Source organism: Canis lupus, chromosome 7 (assembly GCF_011100685.1).
Source record: "Canis lupus familiaris isolate Mischka breed German Shepherd chromosome 7, alternate assembly UU_Cfam_GSD_1.0, whole genome shotgun sequence".
Taxonomy (NCBI): Eukaryota; Metazoa; Chordata; class Mammalia; order Carnivora; family Canidae; genus Canis; species Canis lupus.
The window spans coordinates 2,080,137-2,099,583 of NC_049228.1; the positions used below are offsets into that span (position 1 = coordinate 2,080,137).

General features: G+C 37.1%; 1 protein-coding gene across 5 annotated transcripts in view; it reads right to left on the reverse strand.

The window, feature by feature from the left end:
• Positions 1-351: 351 nt before the first annotated feature.
• CAMSAP2 (calmodulin regulated spectrin associated protein family member 2) overlaps positions 352-19,447 on the reverse strand; it is a 116,634-nt gene continuing 97,538 nt past the window's right edge. For 3 of the 5 annotated variants that reach the window (XM_038541931.1, XM_038541929.1, XM_038541933.1), the window contains 10 exons: positions 18,155-18,248; positions 14,265-14,347; positions 13,914-13,983; positions 11,330-13,532; positions 9,152-9,288; positions 8,442-8,662; positions 7,337-7,436; positions 6,492-6,607; positions 4,219-4,337; positions 352-3,571 (listed from right to left, as the gene is read on the reverse strand). In XM_038541931.1, coding sequence (XP_038397859.1) covers positions 3,266-3,571; positions 4,219-4,337; positions 6,492-6,607; positions 7,337-7,436; positions 8,442-8,662; positions 9,152-9,288; positions 11,330-13,532; positions 13,914-13,983; positions 14,265-14,347; positions 18,155-18,248 — 3,449 coding nt within the window. In that variant the 3' untranslated portion in view covers positions 352-3,265. The remainder of the gene's footprint in view (positions 3,572-4,218; positions 4,338-6,491; positions 6,608-7,336; positions 7,437-8,441; positions 8,663-9,151; positions 9,289-11,329; positions 13,533-13,913; positions 13,984-14,264; positions 14,348-18,154; positions 18,249-19,447) is intronic. The other 2 variants (XM_038541932.1, XM_038541930.1) reach the window with 1 other exon arrangement.

Sequence of the window (19,447 nt, forward strand, 5' to 3'; positions counted from 1 at the left end):
ACATACTCTCAAGTTACGTGTGGGCTCCAGGGCACCGTGGTTTGTGCGGAATGCTACCTGAGTCTTATGGTTAAATATTTTTATTTCTGAAAATTACAGCATTACAGAATACTGTCGAAGTACAGCTCCGTTCCGAAGCGTGGGGTACGTACCCTATCAGAGGATCTGCAGGCAGAGAAGCACGCTTACGTATTTAGCCACGGCAGTTATCTCTTCAGGCATGTAACTGTATATGAAGAGTTTGTTGCTAGATCTTTTTCCTTAATTGCTCTGGTCTGAATGAGTAGAATCCACAAAATCAAAGTTGGAAACTTAGAGTAAATCAAGAACAGTTTGGCTACTATAGACCAGTGAGTTTGTTAGCCATTTAATTTCAAAGGTATAGTGTTGATTTTGGCACAATTTAATACAAAAGAAAGGGATTTAACATGGACAGAATACAAGATGAGCACGTTTATACACCACTACGTAGACAATCTGAGCTAAGCACAGAAAGTTAGACTTTTTAACATTGCCTTATTCAGACAACGTCTAATGTTATCAAAAGTTGCCTCTTTGACTATTCAAGTTGTTCCATTTAAACATAGGTTAGGAGAGAGGAAAACTTTATGAGGAGCTCACCCAAGTTCAAATATTAAGAAAAAAACATATTCAAGAAACAGAAAAGGAGTCATTTGGTGCCATGCTTTTATTCAAATGAAAGGGGAAAAACTACACTGTACCAGGAAATAGCAAATATGACAGTATTTTACAGCACAGCATCTTAAAAAAACCTGTAAGCAATGCTCTAGAGTGGACAGGTAAGCACACCATACACTGTACATTGCCCAACAGTGTCCATGAAACCATAATTAAAAAGCTGAATTTGGCTTTAAACAGCCAAATAAAAACTGTAACAGTCATTCTAAAACAAAATTGAAAAGTCAAGAGGAATTAAAAGCTTTCCAAAGCTGTGTCAAATAGAATTTGACAGGCTGCACTGGAAATCATGACTAGTGTTTAGCAAACTTAACTGAATAATCATAATAATTTGACCTCTAATGATGAAAGCACCAGTATGTTTCAATATGGTTGATGGAAATCTCCAGACTTTATGAAATGCCATAATTTTCTTTGTATAATTTTTAAAACATAATTTTAAAAGCTGCACCATAATAAAAAAAATCTGCAGATTTAAAGAAATATATCCATATTTCTTCTGTATATTATACTGAGAGCAATGAACTTTTGTGGCAATGTTCACATTCTACCTTTAGACATTATGGACATTCATTGTTGGACACACATGAATTTAAGAAGAAAGGGTGGTCCTACCTAGCTTAAAATAGTTCCTCCATTGTCTTGCATCCAATTTTTAAAAATTTAATGGCCAGGTAATATCACAAAGAAGATTGACTTGAGAAGGGAAATTTGATTGAAAAGAACAAATTTAGTAATGTAAAGTGCTTATTAATTCTCCTTTTGACTAATATTTACTGTATTTTGATTAGATTTACTTTTATTTTTTTTTAACAACTAGGCTTAATCTAAACTTGTATCTGACAGTCATTTCCCTCTGTGATAGAAACTGTTGTCTGAAAGGTAAAATGTGCAAGTCCCCATTCTTAATATTCATATATTATATACAAATATGTATACACTTAAAATATAAGAGTTACATATCCTGGTCTCTTACATGCAAACAGTAGATCACAAATAGTTTTGAGCTACACATATATCTTGCACAGGTATTGGAAAAAAATCTGAAATTTTTTTTACAGTTTTAACAAATATACATAAATATAAGAACATAAATTACAGTAAAATATTGACAGCATTTGAGAAAATGTGGATAAACCCAGATGCACTGATGCCTAAAGGCCTTATAATAATAGAAAAGTACAGCTCAGGGACATCTCATTCCTATTCTCTTTTAAAATAAGTAAATACATCATGTGAGATATTAATTATTTCTCTAAACAACTCAATTAGAGAAATGTATATATTTTAGTCTCTACTTCCCACGAAAGAAAACAAGCCCCGCATCTCATTTATGATACAATACTGCCTCTCCCCTCTACGTTTACACAGTTGTCACAACACTGAAACATGACAGGGTCACATAATCATTCAAGTCTTTTCCTGAGAATGAAGTTTTTCCCCAACTAACCCTCAGATATACACTGTTAAAGGAAAAAGATCATGTAGAGAAGATTTCAAGTGTGTACTTTAAGCTGTTCCACTTGAAAAGGATAAAAAAGAAGAAAAACTCAATATAAGTAAAATAATGTGAAGCTATTTTAAAATTAAACTGTAGCCCTTTGTACATGTTTAAAAATTCTAAATATAATTTTTATATCAGTTATAAATATAATGCAAAGACCTCTTGAGAACGTGTGGCAGGAAGTCTTACATCTTCAGACTCAAAGATGACTCTCAAAGTGTCATGCCCTTCTGCCAGCTTATAAAGTGACTTACTTTAAAAGAGATAGAAAGCCTTTTGTGTTAAAAGAACAATCTAAATTATTCTGAGTTGGCCCGAAGTGGTGTAAAAACAGCACTGATTTAATCAGCAACTTCTTATTACATATTCCTGGTTAAGCTCGTGTGGTTTAAAGTGAACCTACTAGCAGCTCTTTACAATACCTCCTCTTACTTAATACTTGAGTGAATAATAAATACAGAATTGCAAATACTTAGAATAATTCTTGCAAATGCTCTAACACCATAAAAACATGAGGGTTATTGTAAAACTAAACACTAGTGTTTCTCTTAGCATCATAAGGAAGGTGCGAGTTACCTCTGAAGGCGCATTTCCTACGCTCATGGTCTCTACATGAAACAAAATACAAAAGGTATCTTAGAATAAACTCCCAGGAGAGAAAAACAGCAAAATAAACCATCTGAACACAAGTATGTACGTTCAAAAGTTAAAAAAAAAAAAAAAAAAAGTAAAACACATAATTTGTAATCTTAGCCATAGTTCAACCGTCAGTCCAACTAGTGTCCATGAGGATTCATGTCTGATATCATGCAGGTGAACCTGATGCCACAGATGTCCATTTGTGATCAGAACATTCCCTTCATCACTGGACTTACCACCTGTGGGAGAATCTTCTGCACTCCAAAATACTGTGGCTGACGTTCCAGTTGTTCATGACAACAGAGCCTAACATTCAGTTTCAATTAATAAAAGTCTTGTTGGCAATTAGAAAGATTTTCTATAGGCAGGAAAGATGAAGTGCAAATTTACCACGAATGTTCTGAAGCAAGTATTTCCCAACTCCTATGCTTTATTGGGCAGAAGTTTTTTGGGTGTTACTGGTCTCTTGGTCTGCCATAAATGACTATGAATGGTAATCGCATCAACACTGGCAGATAAAGTTTTAGCAGGTATGTGGCTAAACTGTTTCCGGTCAGAATTATATTTGTAAAGTCCCTCAATCATTTTTTTAGTGATAGATTTAGGGCCTATCCCCGTCAGTTTGTTAATTTCTTCAGTTTCTGGGCAATAAGTATACAAAGACCTGAATTGGCAGCCTGAATCCCGGAACAAGATTAAAAAGTTGTTGGCATCTGACTTCTCCATTTCCTTTAGAATAAAAAAACAAAAACAAAACAATAAAAACTCTTAAACATTTTGCTGTATAAAATTTATATAATTGTTTTACACCTATCTTGGTTAAATATTATGACATGATTTAAAATATAAATTCCGAAGAGCCAAAATAAAATGTGTATTATAAAAGCAAAGTACACTTGAATAAAAATGTATGCAAACACTTCACTTCTGAAGTTCTGTTGGCTCTGTGTGGATATGATTATCGTGCAGGAAACTTCTAGAGATATGAAATATTTGCTAATCTTGATCTTAGTCAAACAACCATTAACAAACCAGGTGCTGATTATCAACCTTGCAATACAGCCTCATTTTAAAAAAGGAAAATTATATTACCTACATTTATGAAACATGAACAAGTAGCTCTAGGCAAGAAAAGAATTCATAATTTTACATTATTCTTGAAGTCTATTCTAGTCTTAATTAAGTCTGAAGTCTTCTAACACCCCATTTGAAAGTGAACTAACTCAGTCTAAAATTGAAACATAGCTACAGATCTCTTATGGGCTGTTGATATCCTAGGAGGAGATGAAGAGTATTTTCTCTTGGATCGGTAGCTGAGAAGACTCTTTACAATTTTAGAATGTTGCCAAATTTAATTTTCATGCAAATGTGCTTACCTCCAGTATTTTTTTCTTCTGACCTTCATTTACTTTTCCAGCCAAACAGCAATGAGCTAAAGCATTCTGTATTATGTGCTTATTGGATTTTGCACTGGGTTCTTTGTAGAGCTTTGGTCCTGTGGTAAGAATTCAGCAGCAAAATAAAAAATAGCATTCCTAAGTCAGAACACTACTATGTTTAAATGATATAATTGTTCCTATACTGAGGAATCACTAACAAAAAATCAAAATCTGTGTCTAAAGGCCTCTGACTAGCTATACTCCAATCAGAACATTGTTTTATCCACACTGCGATACATCTTAGGGATGTTCCAAGGCTGCTGTGAGACGGCAGTGCTGGAAATCAGACAGGGCTATGTAATTGCCACACTGTCTGCTTCGCCTTCTTTCTGAAGTCTGGTAATGTTATTGGTGAATTTAAAGCAAAATGGGTCCATGAGTAATTGTAACTTTTAAAAAGAGAAGAAAAAGCTTCATTTTTCTCTTCATCCACATGTCTGAGTTTTTTTTTCTTTTTTTTAAATCTTTTTTTTTTTTTTTAATTTATATTTATTTATGATAGTCACACACAGAGAGAGAGAGAGAGAGAGAGGCAGAGACACAGGCAGAGGGAGAAGCAGGCTCCATGCACCGGGAGCCCAATGTGGGATTCGATCCCGGGTCTCCAGGATCGTGCCCTGGGCTAAAGGCAGGCGCTAAACCGCTGCGCCACCCAGGGATCCCATGTCTGAGTTTTCTTAAAGCATTTGTTATCTTTAACCAATAATTCTACTCCTCAGTCTGCAAAGTACAGAAGCATCTTCTGCCATTTTCCTGGAACGTTCCTACTATGAAGGGTAATACAGTACAGACTCCCTACTTCATTCTCACTAAACTCTGTCCTGGAAGGCAAGGACTGTCCTTACCCTCAGCAGTGAGCTGAGAAACCAGTTACCTGTGTGAAAAAAAATCAGCCCTGATTTGCAGCATTTACCTATTTCTGTGATAGAAGTCACTCCTACCATGACTAGGATATCAAGCTACTAATGGTTCTGCAGCCTGCATAACTCCTGAAAATTTAGCAGTTTCTAGAGCCCTATGGTACGAGCTCATCTGGCACACCACTGCAACTCTAGCTCTAGATCTGGAACACTGCCTGGCAGATAGGATTGTTAAGTGAACGTAGAGAAGCAGAGGGAAAAACAAGGAAATCCTGTCCAATCCCCGGCATTAGGGGTGTCAAAGTGACCACAGGAGCGGAGTACATGTGGGAAGTTAGCAAGTTCTAACCTCTTTAGGTCTTCATGGGGCTTCCGTTTCCAGTGGGTCACATGCAGAGGGAGGCACACTCCCTGCCCCCTGCTCTTCCCCTCTGCACATCCTCCTATGCCTTTCCACTTTAGATCTCAAGGGCTGTTCATATTTCTTCTCCTGCTTCATTTCTTTTTAAGTGTTTTACATTCTCTTCTTCAATTTGCTTTTGTTTCAGTAATGCCCACCCAAACAAAGCTCGAGAGGATCTGATGGGAGGCTGGATGCCCTCCTGGATCCAATGTACTCTTCTTATGTTTCAGAACCTCCTTAAGACTTTTGGGGTTTTTTTTTTTTAGTAGGCTCTATGCCCAACATGGAGCTTAAACTCACCAACCCTAGGTCAAGAGTTGCACGCTCCACTGAGCCAGCCAGGTGCTACCTCCTCTCCCTTACACCTTGGCTTAATATATTTGAAAGATGCACAACTCTAGATATCTAAAATCCCAATGTTAGAGAGGCCTTTGTGGATTCTAGCCTTTTCTCAGTACAATACTCAGGACCTATGTATTGCTGATAGAATTTCTCTAAAAATGAGTACTACTCATTTTGCTTAGAAATTGATTTCAAGTCATCTGACACAAGTTACTACCTCCGTAAGTGCAACCGTATCAAGAAACTGACCTCCCTGAAAGGGACCATCTGCACTCCGTGTTCCCTTTTTTTTTTTTTTTTTAATTTTTATTTATTTATGATAGTCACAGAGAGAGAGAGAGAGGCAGAGACACAGGCAGAGGGAGAATCAGGCTCCATGCACCAGGAGCCTGACATGGGATTCGATCCCAGGTCTCCAGGATCATGCCCTGGGCCAAAGGCAGGCGCCAAACCGCTGCGCCACCCAGGGATCCCCCTGCACTCCGTGTTCCTGATCACTCTCCATGTCTAGACCAAGAGACGAGCCCATGAAGCTTTCATTAGTAGAGCCTGTATTTGTTCTCATGACTGTGGTAAATTGTCTCCCTAAAAATGTAGACTCTGACCTGTGTATTCTGTTCCAGAAGCTACTGAAGAGGTTGTCGATGCATTTTCCCAGTCCTTCTCCCCATTTCGACTGCCGCAACGACTTGGAGACAGGAAGCCTTCTACAGACTCAGATCTGAATGGTAAATAAGACATTTTTTTAATGCCTCAAACAGAAGAATATTTGGGGTCAGAAGGGGTATACCTGACAGTACCAAACAAAATAAAGCTTAAAAATCAAAAGATGGTGTAACTGCCTTATTCACAGCTATATATCCAAGAGCCTGGACAGAACAGGCATTCCGTAAGTACTTGCTCACTGAAAGGATGAATGTTTTTCCATATGAAAATGGCAATGGCTGCGATAGGTTGGTAATACAAAGATCAAAACTCAAAGCTCATGCCTGTCATGACCTTCTCTTTGTATACAGGTATTATAGTGTAATGTAATGAAACAGGACTTTCAGTTTCTAATCTACATCCCAGAGAGACAATAAAAAAGATCCCTCGTAAGTTAGGCAGCCTACTTTGGAATTATTCTATGGGGACAAAAGTAGAGAGGCAGGCACTTAAATGAAGTACTAATTCTGAACACTATGACTACCATAACCATATCAGCAATTACTGTTAATGTTCTACAGTTTATAACAAAGTATTTTATCAATATCAGTAACCCTAAAATCCTAGAAGATACAAAAGTCAAATATGAATAGACCACTTTATATGTAAATTTCTTTTAACAGAAACACAAATAGTCCCAATCAGGAAACTATAAAAATTTGTGTTATGATCCATTCATTATAAAATACAACAAAATTGCAGGAAACATTCTTTTCAGTGAAAAATGTTCACATTATGGATTTACCTTGGTGTCCTCTTGCCTGAATGCACACTCTCGTTGTCACCTGTGTTCAGTGATGCCAAAGAAAGGCTAGAGACTGAAAAAACACGATAAATTCGTGATCCTGAATAAAAACAAAATTAGAAATTTAAAAGGAGCAACTAGAAAAGAGTCTGTTCATTAGATAACACCAGCATATGAAAACTGCGCTTCTGTGGTTTTTCTTTTTTTAATCTTTTACTCTAAACCTGTAGTATGCCTGCATGCATATATGCATAATTTACTTACAATTAGCAGTGTACCTACTTTTGAGAAATAAAACTAATTGCTGTTAAAAGGAAGTGATAATATGAGACACTGATATTCTAGCTGTAAGAAAAGAGTTAACAAAAGAAATTTAAAAGAATAAAATATATTTAGGAATATGTAATTCCTACATCGGAAAATAATTTACTAATTTTAGTACAGGGTATCAAGAAATTTTGTTGGCTAGAAAAGGCAGAGTTCTCTTTAAACAGTCAGTGTTATGTTGTTATTTTTCCTCAGTTTTGGAGTAACTATGGGAATTCTCTAAAATTTTCCATGGTGCTTAGTTTTAAAAAATGTATGTATTTTTAAAAGTGAGTATGTGTCCTAAATTTCAGGATTCGACTCTCAACTCCAAATATTATAGATTTGGACATGTGACCATTTCTGTCTTAAAGAAGGGCCTCATGAACTCTTGCTTTTATATTCCTTATCATACTAATGTATTTCTTACGTATTTCTACGCATACAGTATTTACCCTTAAATGGACAAGCATAGAAAGGGTAATTAACAATTCAGAGAGATTAATATCTGAGAGCAGAGTTCCCTAATCAGTTAGTATTTACACTGGATGCTTTAGCACTCACACTGGCTCTAATGAATATATGCATGCACACATAACACACTTAAGTCATAAAAAAAAACAAAAACAAAAACAAAAAAAACCCAAAATGACATTTGCTCATTTTGGCTTTCCAAATTAGGAGCATGCGTCATCTCAAGTAGTGTACCCAATTTAGCATTCCAAAGCACAGTCGAGTTAGTATGAAAACCAGGCTGGTGTTTTTTTATGAACAGACTCTTCATAATAAGCTGTGTTACCTGGAGGACCTTTTATTGGTGTTTTGGGAGACTCAATATGATCTCTGTGAATAGATTTTGGGCGCTGTTTTTTTTGTTTTGCTATTTGAGGACGGGGTTTGATTACTGTATCCATGTCTTCCATTAGTTTCAATTGTTTTCGCCTCATGTACTCTTGTCTGATAAATTCTCTGCGCGCTCGCTCATCTTCCTTCTTCTGACGCTCTTCCTCAGTTTTACGCCTAAGAAACCAAATGGTTACATTTCTTATTCTGCACACTAAAGAAACCAGACATTGGGGAGTATGGCTTTGATGAGAGAAGGGAGAATTATTACATTTCAGCACCTTGGGGAAAAATGGTTTTTTAAAAATATATTTTAGATCATTAAAAAATATATACACCTACCATTGGTAAATAACTGCTTTTAAAAAATACGTTTGTATGTAAAAACCAGTGAAGTCACATTAATGTTTCTGAAGAATGTCACTTTGAAATGCCCCAAACTTAGTGTAAAAATGTACAAATGACCAATACTTTGGGAAAATAAATTAACTTCTAAAAAACACCAAAGGTCAGCATTAATTCAGTTGTCTACATATGCTGCAAACAACTGAAAAAGCTGTTAAGACTCCCTGAGAAAGCACTGCCTCCAGCTACGGCCCGGACGGTCCTTGGCGTGGCTGCGCACCCTCAGCTCAGATCCAGGGCCATCACAGCCGTAGCCTTTACCTCGTTTCTTCTTTCTTATGCTCCATCTCTGCTTCTAGCTGCTGCTTGCGAAGCTGAGTCTCCTTCTCCCTCCGCAGTCGTTTCTCCAACAAAGCTGCCCGTTTCATTGCCATATCATTTTCTGCTTTTTGATCATCCTAAGCATGGATTTCATTGAAAAACAGGAAACGTTATACCACAGATATGCTCATTTTCAATTGTGGTCACATTTATAAATAAAAATATGAACTATCTAGTTATCCTTATTCCAACTCCACCATATGAGGACACATTCCAGAAATTAGGAAGGAAGAAATGAATTAAAGCGCTAACAGTTCTATCAACTACCAAAGGACACTTAAACTTACTTAATTACGTTTTCCAAACCTAGGAAGTTTGCAAAGAACTGTAAAAAAGGGGGGAAAAATAAAAAAGAGAGAGAGAGAGAGAGGTTTTTTTGGACCTAATAAATAACTTAGAAGTAGAGAGTTTCCCCTCCATTTAAAAAATTGCATTAAAACCGGGGCACCTAGCTGGCTCAGTCAGAAGAGCATGTGACTCCTAATCTTAGGGTCATGAGTTTGAGCCCCACATTGTGTGTGGAGATTACTTAAAAATAAAATATTTTTTAAAAATTGCATTAAAATTATATTTAAAATACATGCTCAATAAGCTCAAGTAAAAGTACCAAAAAATTAGCTATATGGTAGGTCACATGAATGAAATCCCTGTTGCCTGGACAGAATGGACATGAAGGTACAGATGTGCTGCCTATTTTATACTGAAGGATCCTCTTCCCTCTGTTTTCTTCTCTCTCCAAGTAACAGAGGTAGCCAAGGTCTCTCAAATTAGTAAACTGTATCTGTTCAAGTCGATAAGAGCATTCTATTAAAAATTAGTCATCTTACATGGTTAAGAAGCAAAATATTCAAATTTCTAAACTTTTTTTTAAAAAGGGGTTAAAAGGCAATCACTCTGGATGTTTCTAACATATTTTAAAGTTGATCTCAATTATAAAATGACCATAAGTAAAACTAGTGATTGTAATCACTCCAATATTCTTGGGTTCTTATTCCTACTGCTGTTTCAATTTAAAATCTTAAATTATAAACTGATCCTGTTGAGTGTTGTCTTTTTCCTCTGTATTCTGCATTGTGGAGCTATATACAGGATCAGAGATAATCTTACTGTAGTTCCTCATAATTAAAAAAAGAAACAAATCTGTGTTTCTGATACTTAAAAAAAAAGATATAGTCTTTCCTATAGGTAATTTGAAAAATATGGGAAAACATAAAGATGAAGAAAATGGATCAGTAGGAGAAAATTTTTATTATTTTTTATTATTATTTTTTAAAGATTTTATTTACTTATTCATGAGAGACACAGAGAGAGAGAGAGAGAAGCAGAGACAGAGGCAGAGGGAGAAGCAGGATCCATGCAGGGAGCTCGACGTGGGACTTGATCCCGGGACCATGGGATCACGACTTGAGCTGAAAGCAGATGCTCAACTGCTGAGCCACCCAGGCATCCCAGGAGAAAAATTTTAAAATGTTATTAGGCTTTTCTTGTTTTTCTAATACCTAGGATAAATTTTAGTATCTTCACCATCAAGAGGTGATACCGTTCGTTATTTGTGCTAGCTGGCTGCAGTACATTACATCCAATATCAATACTGAAATAGGAGTCATATGCTAGGACCTTTATCGAATGCTTTTAAAAGAGCTATTTCAATAACTGTTCCAACTATATTTGTCATTTTTACATAGTACACCTTGCAAGACTGTATCCAGTCAATTTTCAAAAAAAGATTAAGAAACAAAACATATAAAGATGTTGAAAATTAAAAAAAGAAACATACTTAGACACAATGCCAAATTATGTGTTCTTTACAAACTGATAATCGAGTAACTCTTTGAAGAGATCCAAATAGCTTCACATTCTTTAAAAGGCTTTTGTGAAAGCGAGCGAGAGGCAGAGGAGCAAAACCACCATATGTAAACCTGTACTGTGATGTTGGTGAAAGGAAGACTGTTCACTGTGCTTGGTTGTTACTACAGTCCACCAAGGGGGCTCCAAAATGTAGTTCGGGGTTAGTGGGAAGCCTCTAGCAGAAGGGACTACTACTGAGACAGGCAAGCATGCCAACTACAGCCACACCCATCAAAGGATGATACCTGAAACGATGAAGATTAGTATTACCTTAAAAAAGAACCCACAGCATACTTTCTGGTCATCATCAAATTGTTCTTTATCACTTTCTCCATCATATTTTTCAACAGATACATCAACCTTTTCAGGAGGTTTCAGATCAGAGAGGGAAACTTCAATCAGATTAACATTTTTAGGAGCAGCAGGTGGGATAACAGGTTTAGGAGGCGGCTCTGTGGGCTGGTTCAGCTGGTCCTCATTTGGAGTCAGACACACAGTCTCCGTGATAGGCTGCGACAGGACTTCGGAAACTGTTGACTCAAGAGGCTTGATCTCCTTTTCTTCCGGTTTATGTACATACTGTCCTGTGGGCCCTTTGGATTCCAGTTCCTCCTTTTTAACTTCTTCCTTAGGTTTGGATTCCTTTAATTGAGGCTCTCCATCATCCCCAAAACATACAAATGACCTAGTCTGAATAGGAACTTGACTTGGTGAAAACCTCCGTAACCGAGGAAGACTATCCACAGACCGAGGGGGCGTCAGTGTTCGATTCAGAGGCGTTATTTTTAGTTCATTTGGCCTAGGAGTCCTTTGATTTTTAACAGAAAAAGATGTGCTCTTCCTGTTGGAAGACTGTGGAGATGGATGGGTAGGACGGGGGGCGTCTGACGAGAAGGATGCAATGGCTGACGACAGGCCTGCCTGCCTGGAAGGTTTAAAATCTCGGATCTGTTTTTGCGGAGAGGGCTGAGGAGGGGAAATCACCCATGACTGTTGTTCCCTCATCTGCATTAACATCTCCTGCTGCAGTGACAAGCGCTGCATTTCTTGTTGTAGAAAATGCAGAGATGAATTTAGCTTTTCAATGGACTTTGTATATTCCAAGATCTCTCCCTCATTTAAAGTCTCCTCTGAGGGGCTTGCCAGGTTCCACTGCTTCTCTGGATCAACGGGTGTGGTTGGAGACTTCAGCCATTTGGCTTGAGGGGTCTCCATACTTTCCTTTAGATCTGCCAGGGACTTACTCCTCTGTCCATTAGCCTTTTGTGAATCCTTTTCTTTTGCTCTATCAGTATACACTTTCTCATCTTCCGCACCGGCTGCTTCCTCTCGAAGCGGGGAAATGCCGTCCCCTCTCTTTTTCACGACAGTAAGAAATGCTGTCCTTCCCATCTTCTGCCTCTGCTTAGTGAACGCGGCCTCCATCTTCTTCTTCTGGGCTTCGATAGCACGCCGCTTTTCTTCCAGTTTCATCCTAAGATGCACCATTTCAGAGGCCAAGAGCTGGGTAGTGTCCCGGCCTTGGGGAAGGCCTGCTTCTTCTGGAATTTGTCCCCAAGCAACCACATGAGGAATGTTAAGTTCAGAGCCCTCTGGTGTAGTTTTCTGAGAACTGCTCCCGCTACTTTTCCCATCAGTATGATTCAGTTTCCTGAATTTCTGTTCAGCAAAACTGGTCATTTTAACTCCAGAACTAGAGGAAGCACTGCTACCTGGCTGAGACTTGGTGCTCACAGTACTTGGACAAGGACTCAAAGCTTCTCTGGTGTTGTTGGTTCTCATATCATAATCCTGAAGAAATTTAGATGCATCATCCATGTCAGAGTCTAAGCTTACAGTATAATCTCTCAAAGAAGAATCTTCATCCATGGTTTCAGGGATATCTTCTGAAGGAACATGAATTCCAGTGTCTACTTCAGTATTGTCAGTTATGGGACTCAAGGCACCTTTTGTATCAGTTATGGTATCAGGACTAGACTGATTTAGCTTGATGTTTGAATTTAGGATACTCATTTCCTGGTTATGAAGAAAGAAGCCATTCGCAATGTGGTCTGACTGAGATGTATGGGGAGATTTTTCAGTATCATGAATTATTTGTAATGCTTCTTCAATGCTTGGTGTCTCGATCTGATTGCCAAACTCATCAAGAAGTACTCTATTTTGTAAAGCTCCATTTGGAAGCTTATAGTGAATGTTCTCATTAGAATTTAGTTCATTTGTATTAAGGGGCATGTAAGATTTGAGGTCACTGTGAGAGTCTATATTAAGCTCTTCTTCAATGCTTTCTGCTTCATCTTCTCCATTTACTGGCTTGAAGGACAAATTTTTCCTAGTATTTTTAGATACACGATTATTGTTCAGAGTTAGTCCTTCATTACTAATAGAACGAGTGATTCCTCGGTTTGGAGTGGATCTGTGTACAGTATTTTCTTTATCAAAAGAAATATCAAACGAAACTCCATGCACTGATGATCTAAAAAAGATTTAAAGAGAAAATCCTTAAATAGGCCCAGAAAAAAAATGATTTGATACCCTTTAATAGTTATTTAAAATTACACTTCTTTTCTTTTCCCATTTCTCATAATCCTGTTGTTCTCAAGGTAAGCATAAGGGCACTGGGTTACCTTTAAAATTTCATCTCTCGCATTTGCCTATATTGCCCTTTTCAAAGTTAGGTACTAATTGTTAACTTGGCTACCAACAAAATAGAGAAAGAATTAGCATTTCTTTCTTTTTTTTTTTAATAACTGAATAGTTGACAATGTTACATTAGCTGCAGGTGTAAAACACAGCGATTCAGTAAACAACATTCATTGATAATGTGAATATACTAAAAATAATTCCTTTTGTTTACCTTTTCTCTTTGGGCCATGTCCCTATGAAACCATCAACATAGGACATAGATGAAGATCTTCTAATTCCTCCTTCAAATGTGAAAAAAAGTCATTGAAAGTATGTAAAAACAATTTACAGCTAAACAGATTTCAAATATTTCAGGATTCAGTAATAACACTAAAAAGTAAGTAAATCTATATGGAGAAATAGAGATTATTTTATTAAGAAAAGCAAGTGCAGAGAAACAGATCAAACTCTTAGTATATATATAGCACTTTTCCAAAAAAAAAAGGACTGGTATTTTTATTTATTTACATTTATTATCAATCATTTCTCAGTTAACCTAGGCTTTCTTAAAAAAATATATTACCTGAGGCCGAAGAATGAGCTTGGGGGCGTGAATGTCTAGAAGGCAAATGATGATGAGACTGTGTAAATGCAGCGCCTTCCCCACTGCAATGTAAAAGAAATTAAAAATGCTTTAATATGTTTTAGTTCTTTAACATAAACTTTACACAGAATGGCTGAAATCAGAAACAACGTTATCACCTCTGAATCTCCATCCTAAATTAAAAAAAACAAAAAAGAAAACATAATATATATTGTCTAAACCAAAAATGGCTATTAATATGTGAATCTCTATGTATTTTATGTCTTTTAGTCAAAGAGCTTGAAACGTTTTTTTTTTTTTAATTTTTATTTATTTATGATAGTCACAGAGAGAGAGAGAGAGAGAGAGAGAGAGAGAGAGAGAGAGAGGCAGAGACTCAGGCAGAGGGAGAAGCAGGCTCCATGCACCGGGAGCCCGATGTGGGATTCGATCCCGGGTCTCCAGGATCGCGCCCTGGGCCAAAGGCAGGCGCCAAACCGCTGCGCCACCCAGGGATCCCTTGAAACATTTTCATACATATCTGAATGTCCTTGTGAGATAAGGTATGGTATATTATTTTCATTTTACAAATAGAAAAACAGAAACAAATAAGTTAAAGTCATCAGTTTGAGGGCCATCTGGGTGGCTGTCGGTTAAGCACCTGCCTGTGGCTCAGGTCATGATCTCAGGGTCCTGGGGACTTCAGGGGTCCAGGGGTCCTCAGCAGGGAGTCTGCTTCTCCTCTACCCCCTCTCCCCTGCTGGTGCACGCTCTCTCTTTCAAATAAACTTTAAAATCTTTAAAAATAATTTTTTAAAAATAATTTTTAAAAAATTTATTATTATAAAAAATAAATAATTTTTAAAAGATTTTATTTATTTATGAGAGACACAGTGAGAGATAGAGAGGTGGAGAAGCAGGCTCCATGCAGGGAGCCTGATGTAGGACTCGGTCCTGGGACTCCGGGATCACTCCCTGGGCCGAAGGCAGGCACTAAACTGCTGAGCCACCCAGGGATCCCCTAAAAATAAATTAAATACTTAAAAAAGGTCATTAGTTTGAAATGTTTTGGCCCAATTTAAATCTCTAGAAACTATAGGTATAATATACTCCTGTAAAAGATCCTGGCAGCCTCCCTGCTCATGGACCTGTGTTTGTACATCTCTAACAGTTACATCAAAATTAATAATAACATACTGAGCTCACCTTGAAGGCCTCAATGCCTACAGAGATATGAAGCTTTCCTATCTCTTAATCCCACCCCATTTGAATTAATGCAAGGGATTAGGTAGTCTACTTCTCAAAATATCAAGACATTTGGCCCGAATTTAGTTTTTCTCCAACTTTCAAGTCTGTTGTAGCCTGCCTTATAGTCAGGTGCAGAAGTTACATGCTGTTCCCCCCCCCGGCCAGTCGAGAATACACTGGGGAACAGGATGTACGTAGTGACTTCCGCAGTCCCCCTTCAAATCCCATTTTCTTTTGGCTACTGTAAACTGAGAACATGAACAAGTCAACCCCAAAAGTCAAAGGTAAATGACAATACTGTATTCTTACTATTTAATGAAAGCTTCATCAGTGAGCTTTTCTAAAGTTAATGATAGCTGAAGAATTTGCATAACCCTGTTCTCTCCAGAGCAAATGATGATCCGCTTCTGTGTGCCTTTTCCCCCTGAAGTGCACATCACATTTCCTCAATTTTGTTTGTAATCATTTGTTAGGACTGTCGGGGAGTACCCACCTGCCCCTGTCAGTCACGTTTGTTTCTGTTATCCCTTCTCTAAGACCCCAGCCTGTTTCTACCCTCTCTTACATCCCTGACAGGAGGCTCATCCTGACTATACACATTAGTGATTAAAATATATTCACTCTCCTTCTCTAGCTAATGGCTAAAGTGTTTTAAATTCCTATCAACTGCCTCACTTTCACACTTGCCTAGGGAATTTTGATCTGGTGTAACTGCTAAGCAGGTTAGGAGTCAAGTGTGCCGAGTAGCTGCTACAAATGTTGTTTGCTTTGTCTGTCTTCTTCCTTCGTTTGTTTTCCCCTCATAACCTCATTACTTAGGGGCACTCACATTTGTACACGTGATGGCGTTATTCTCAGGAAGAGTAAAAATATTTGGCACTTTCCTGTAAAGTTCTACAATGGGAGAACTCCAGTGGATCACATGGAGACTTACAGAAATGAGAGGATTAGTAAGATCCTAGAATGACAGCTACACAGCATCTCTTCAAGGAAAAGAATTTAGATATTCATCTGCTAGGAAAAATGAGTAAGGACAGCCACTCGGATATCTGAGAAACAGAAAAGAGAGGAGTCTTCTAGAGAGCCTTAAGACATTTTCCAGTGTCAGAAATGTGAAAAGTGTCCAACTCAGGTTCTAGAAATAATAATTATGGGATAATCTGGCCTTGAAGCAGAAAGTTTCAGAGATTTTAAAGACTTAATTGTACATGAGTCATAAACTAGAATACGAATGTTTTCTAAATTTTCAAGGAAGGAAATGTCACTATGTAATCAACCCAGGAAGACACCGAGGAAATTAACGTGTAAAAAAAAGTTTCCCAGGGATGCCTGAAGGCTCAGTGGTTGAGCGTCTGCCTTTGGCTCAGGGCGTGATCCGGGGGTCCTGGGATCGAGTCCCGCGTCGGGCTCCCTGTATGGAGCCTGCTTCTCCCTCTGCCTGTATCTCTGCCTCTCTCTGTCTCTCAGGAATAAATAAATAAAATCTCTAAGGAAAAAACTTTCCTGTGGGAAAAAATATAGAGAAGCTCCTAGATCAGCAATATCCTAACTTAACCTCTTTTTGTAAAATCTCAAGCTTAGTTACAGAATAGACAACTTAATGGAAGTAATAAGACAATTCATGGTAGTAAATCAGAGGGTAAGGGAAGGAAAATGCTTTCTTAATTTGTAGAAAATACTTGCAGACATGGGCCAGTTCAGAGGTAAGAAGCCCAACGAAGGCTGTAAGAGTACTGGAAGGGTTCTGTCAAGGTTCCAGTTTACGCTCATTAGCACCCACGTGAGAGAGAGACTTCTTACATGTGTGAAGTAGGTGAGAGCTCAGTACAAGTTCATAAAGTACTTTCAAATGCTTATTCATCATTTTTAAAATGTATTTTTAATGGATCTACTTGGATTTCTAAAACACTGCAAAATACATCAATTTTAAACTTAAAAAAAATCAGGTAAATTAGGAAGCCCAAAGTCAATATAAATTTTAGGTTCTAGTAAATACACATAAAAAGTTACATACAGGATCTGCAGAAAAATATTTTTAAACCAACTAATGTTCTCTAGCATACATTTGGGCCAGAAGTCAGGATTATCCTGATACTAAATTCTTACTTTGCTTTCACTTCAGTTCCTGATATTAAGAACTAAAGCATCACACATAAAGATCCAATATTACAATAAACACTCCATTGTGATCTTTGGTTAGCTATAGTAACCAACAAACAAAACACTAAGGGAAACTACCTCAAAGATTTAAAAATTAAAAAAAAAAACTTTTTTTAAAGCCAAATAGAAAAAAAAAAGAGAAAAAAAAAAAAAAGCCAAATAGAAATTTAAAACTCCCCCCACCCCAAGGGTTATCATTTAAGCAGTTCTCAATGATAAACAAGTTTTATAGCAAAAGTTTGGTTTCAACCTGGTTATCTGAACTTCAGAATGTATTATCCCACTTTTGAGTGTGACTCATAAAAACCTATTTATGAAATACTCATTTCTATGTATTCCCTAACATTTAAGTTAAAACAGGCCGTAATACAGTAAGCTAATTAAAACTTAAGTCCAAGTGAAATTTTAAAAACAAAATTTTATTTTGATTTCATTAGCAAATGAGATGGAAATAGTGAAAATGAAGTCATTCTGGACTGTACCTTGCAGTGAAGTCAGAACTACATGAACTGTCCAAGATGTCTGTTTTGGCTGCATTCAAGACAGGAATTGAAGGCATATCATTCACAGGTTCAGCTATAATAAAAGATATAAGCCTCAAAATTAGGTTTTTAGCATGTTTCCAACATCATTTCAGAAATTTCCATTTTTCTTTAAGATAGCATACTGAAAATTTTCTTCTTAAATTTTCAAAGGTAAAATTTTATTTTATTTTATCTTATTTTTTTCCAAAGGTAAAATTTTAAACTCTTCTTTAAGTGTTCTGGCTTAAAAAAAATTCACTTAATTAAAGTAACTGAGGGGGAAGGTGGGGAGAAAGAGGCCTAACAAAAAATAAACACATATTTAAAACTAAATCTGAGTGTCTAATTTTGCTAAAGCTTTCACAGAACTTCAGTTACATATGGTAATTTCTGCTTTTTTACGAAATAGTTGCTATTTTGGTAATCAATTAAGAGAGAGAATTTCACTGGTTAATAATTAAACCCCCTGGTAGAGTTTACATTTTTATAAATTACTCTGGGGAAGACTCCCATTTACTTTTTGCCTTTGAAACCTAATGTAATAGCCACTGAATATTTTGAATAGTGGGCTTCACAGATAAAAATCATAGACCACAATGCATGTGAAAATTCTGTATTAATTGTAAAAAGTTGTACAAGTATTGGTTATAATTACTGAAGACACCTGACCTTAGGGAAGAATGGCCTTAGGGAAGAATCTCAACTACTTTGTAGGTATTCTTTGATACATAATGGCTCAATAATCAGAATCTGCCCTAAGCAGCTTAGAGATAGAACAGATGAAATATTCTTTATTACATATTTCATAGAATTTTGCTTGAGATACAGTGGGCATCCTGAAAGCAAGCTAATTCTATTCACTACAGTGACATGCCTTTCCCTTGAGTACATATTTTTTCCTCCTTCCTGATATTTTTCTTCAATTTTTGGGGGGAGGGAGGCAAGAGAGGAGAAGTAAGGGTAATGGTGAGAAAAATACTAAAGTTTGGAGCCAAGGAAAGCACATAAGTAGTTGGGATGTGTTTTGTGTCTGGCAGGATAGCCACTGGCAGCAGAAAGAACTGGTCCCATAGTTATCCTGGAAGAACGTTCTTTAGTGGAGCTAAACTTATAATTTAGCTTAGTTTAGAAATAAGCCTCTGGTTTCATAGTGGAAGCCAAAGGAAAATTTGTTTTAGAGAAAATGCAGGAAGATTTTTTTGTTCTTTATTTCTAGGGATCTTTACAGTAACCCCTTTCTTTTGTATTTGT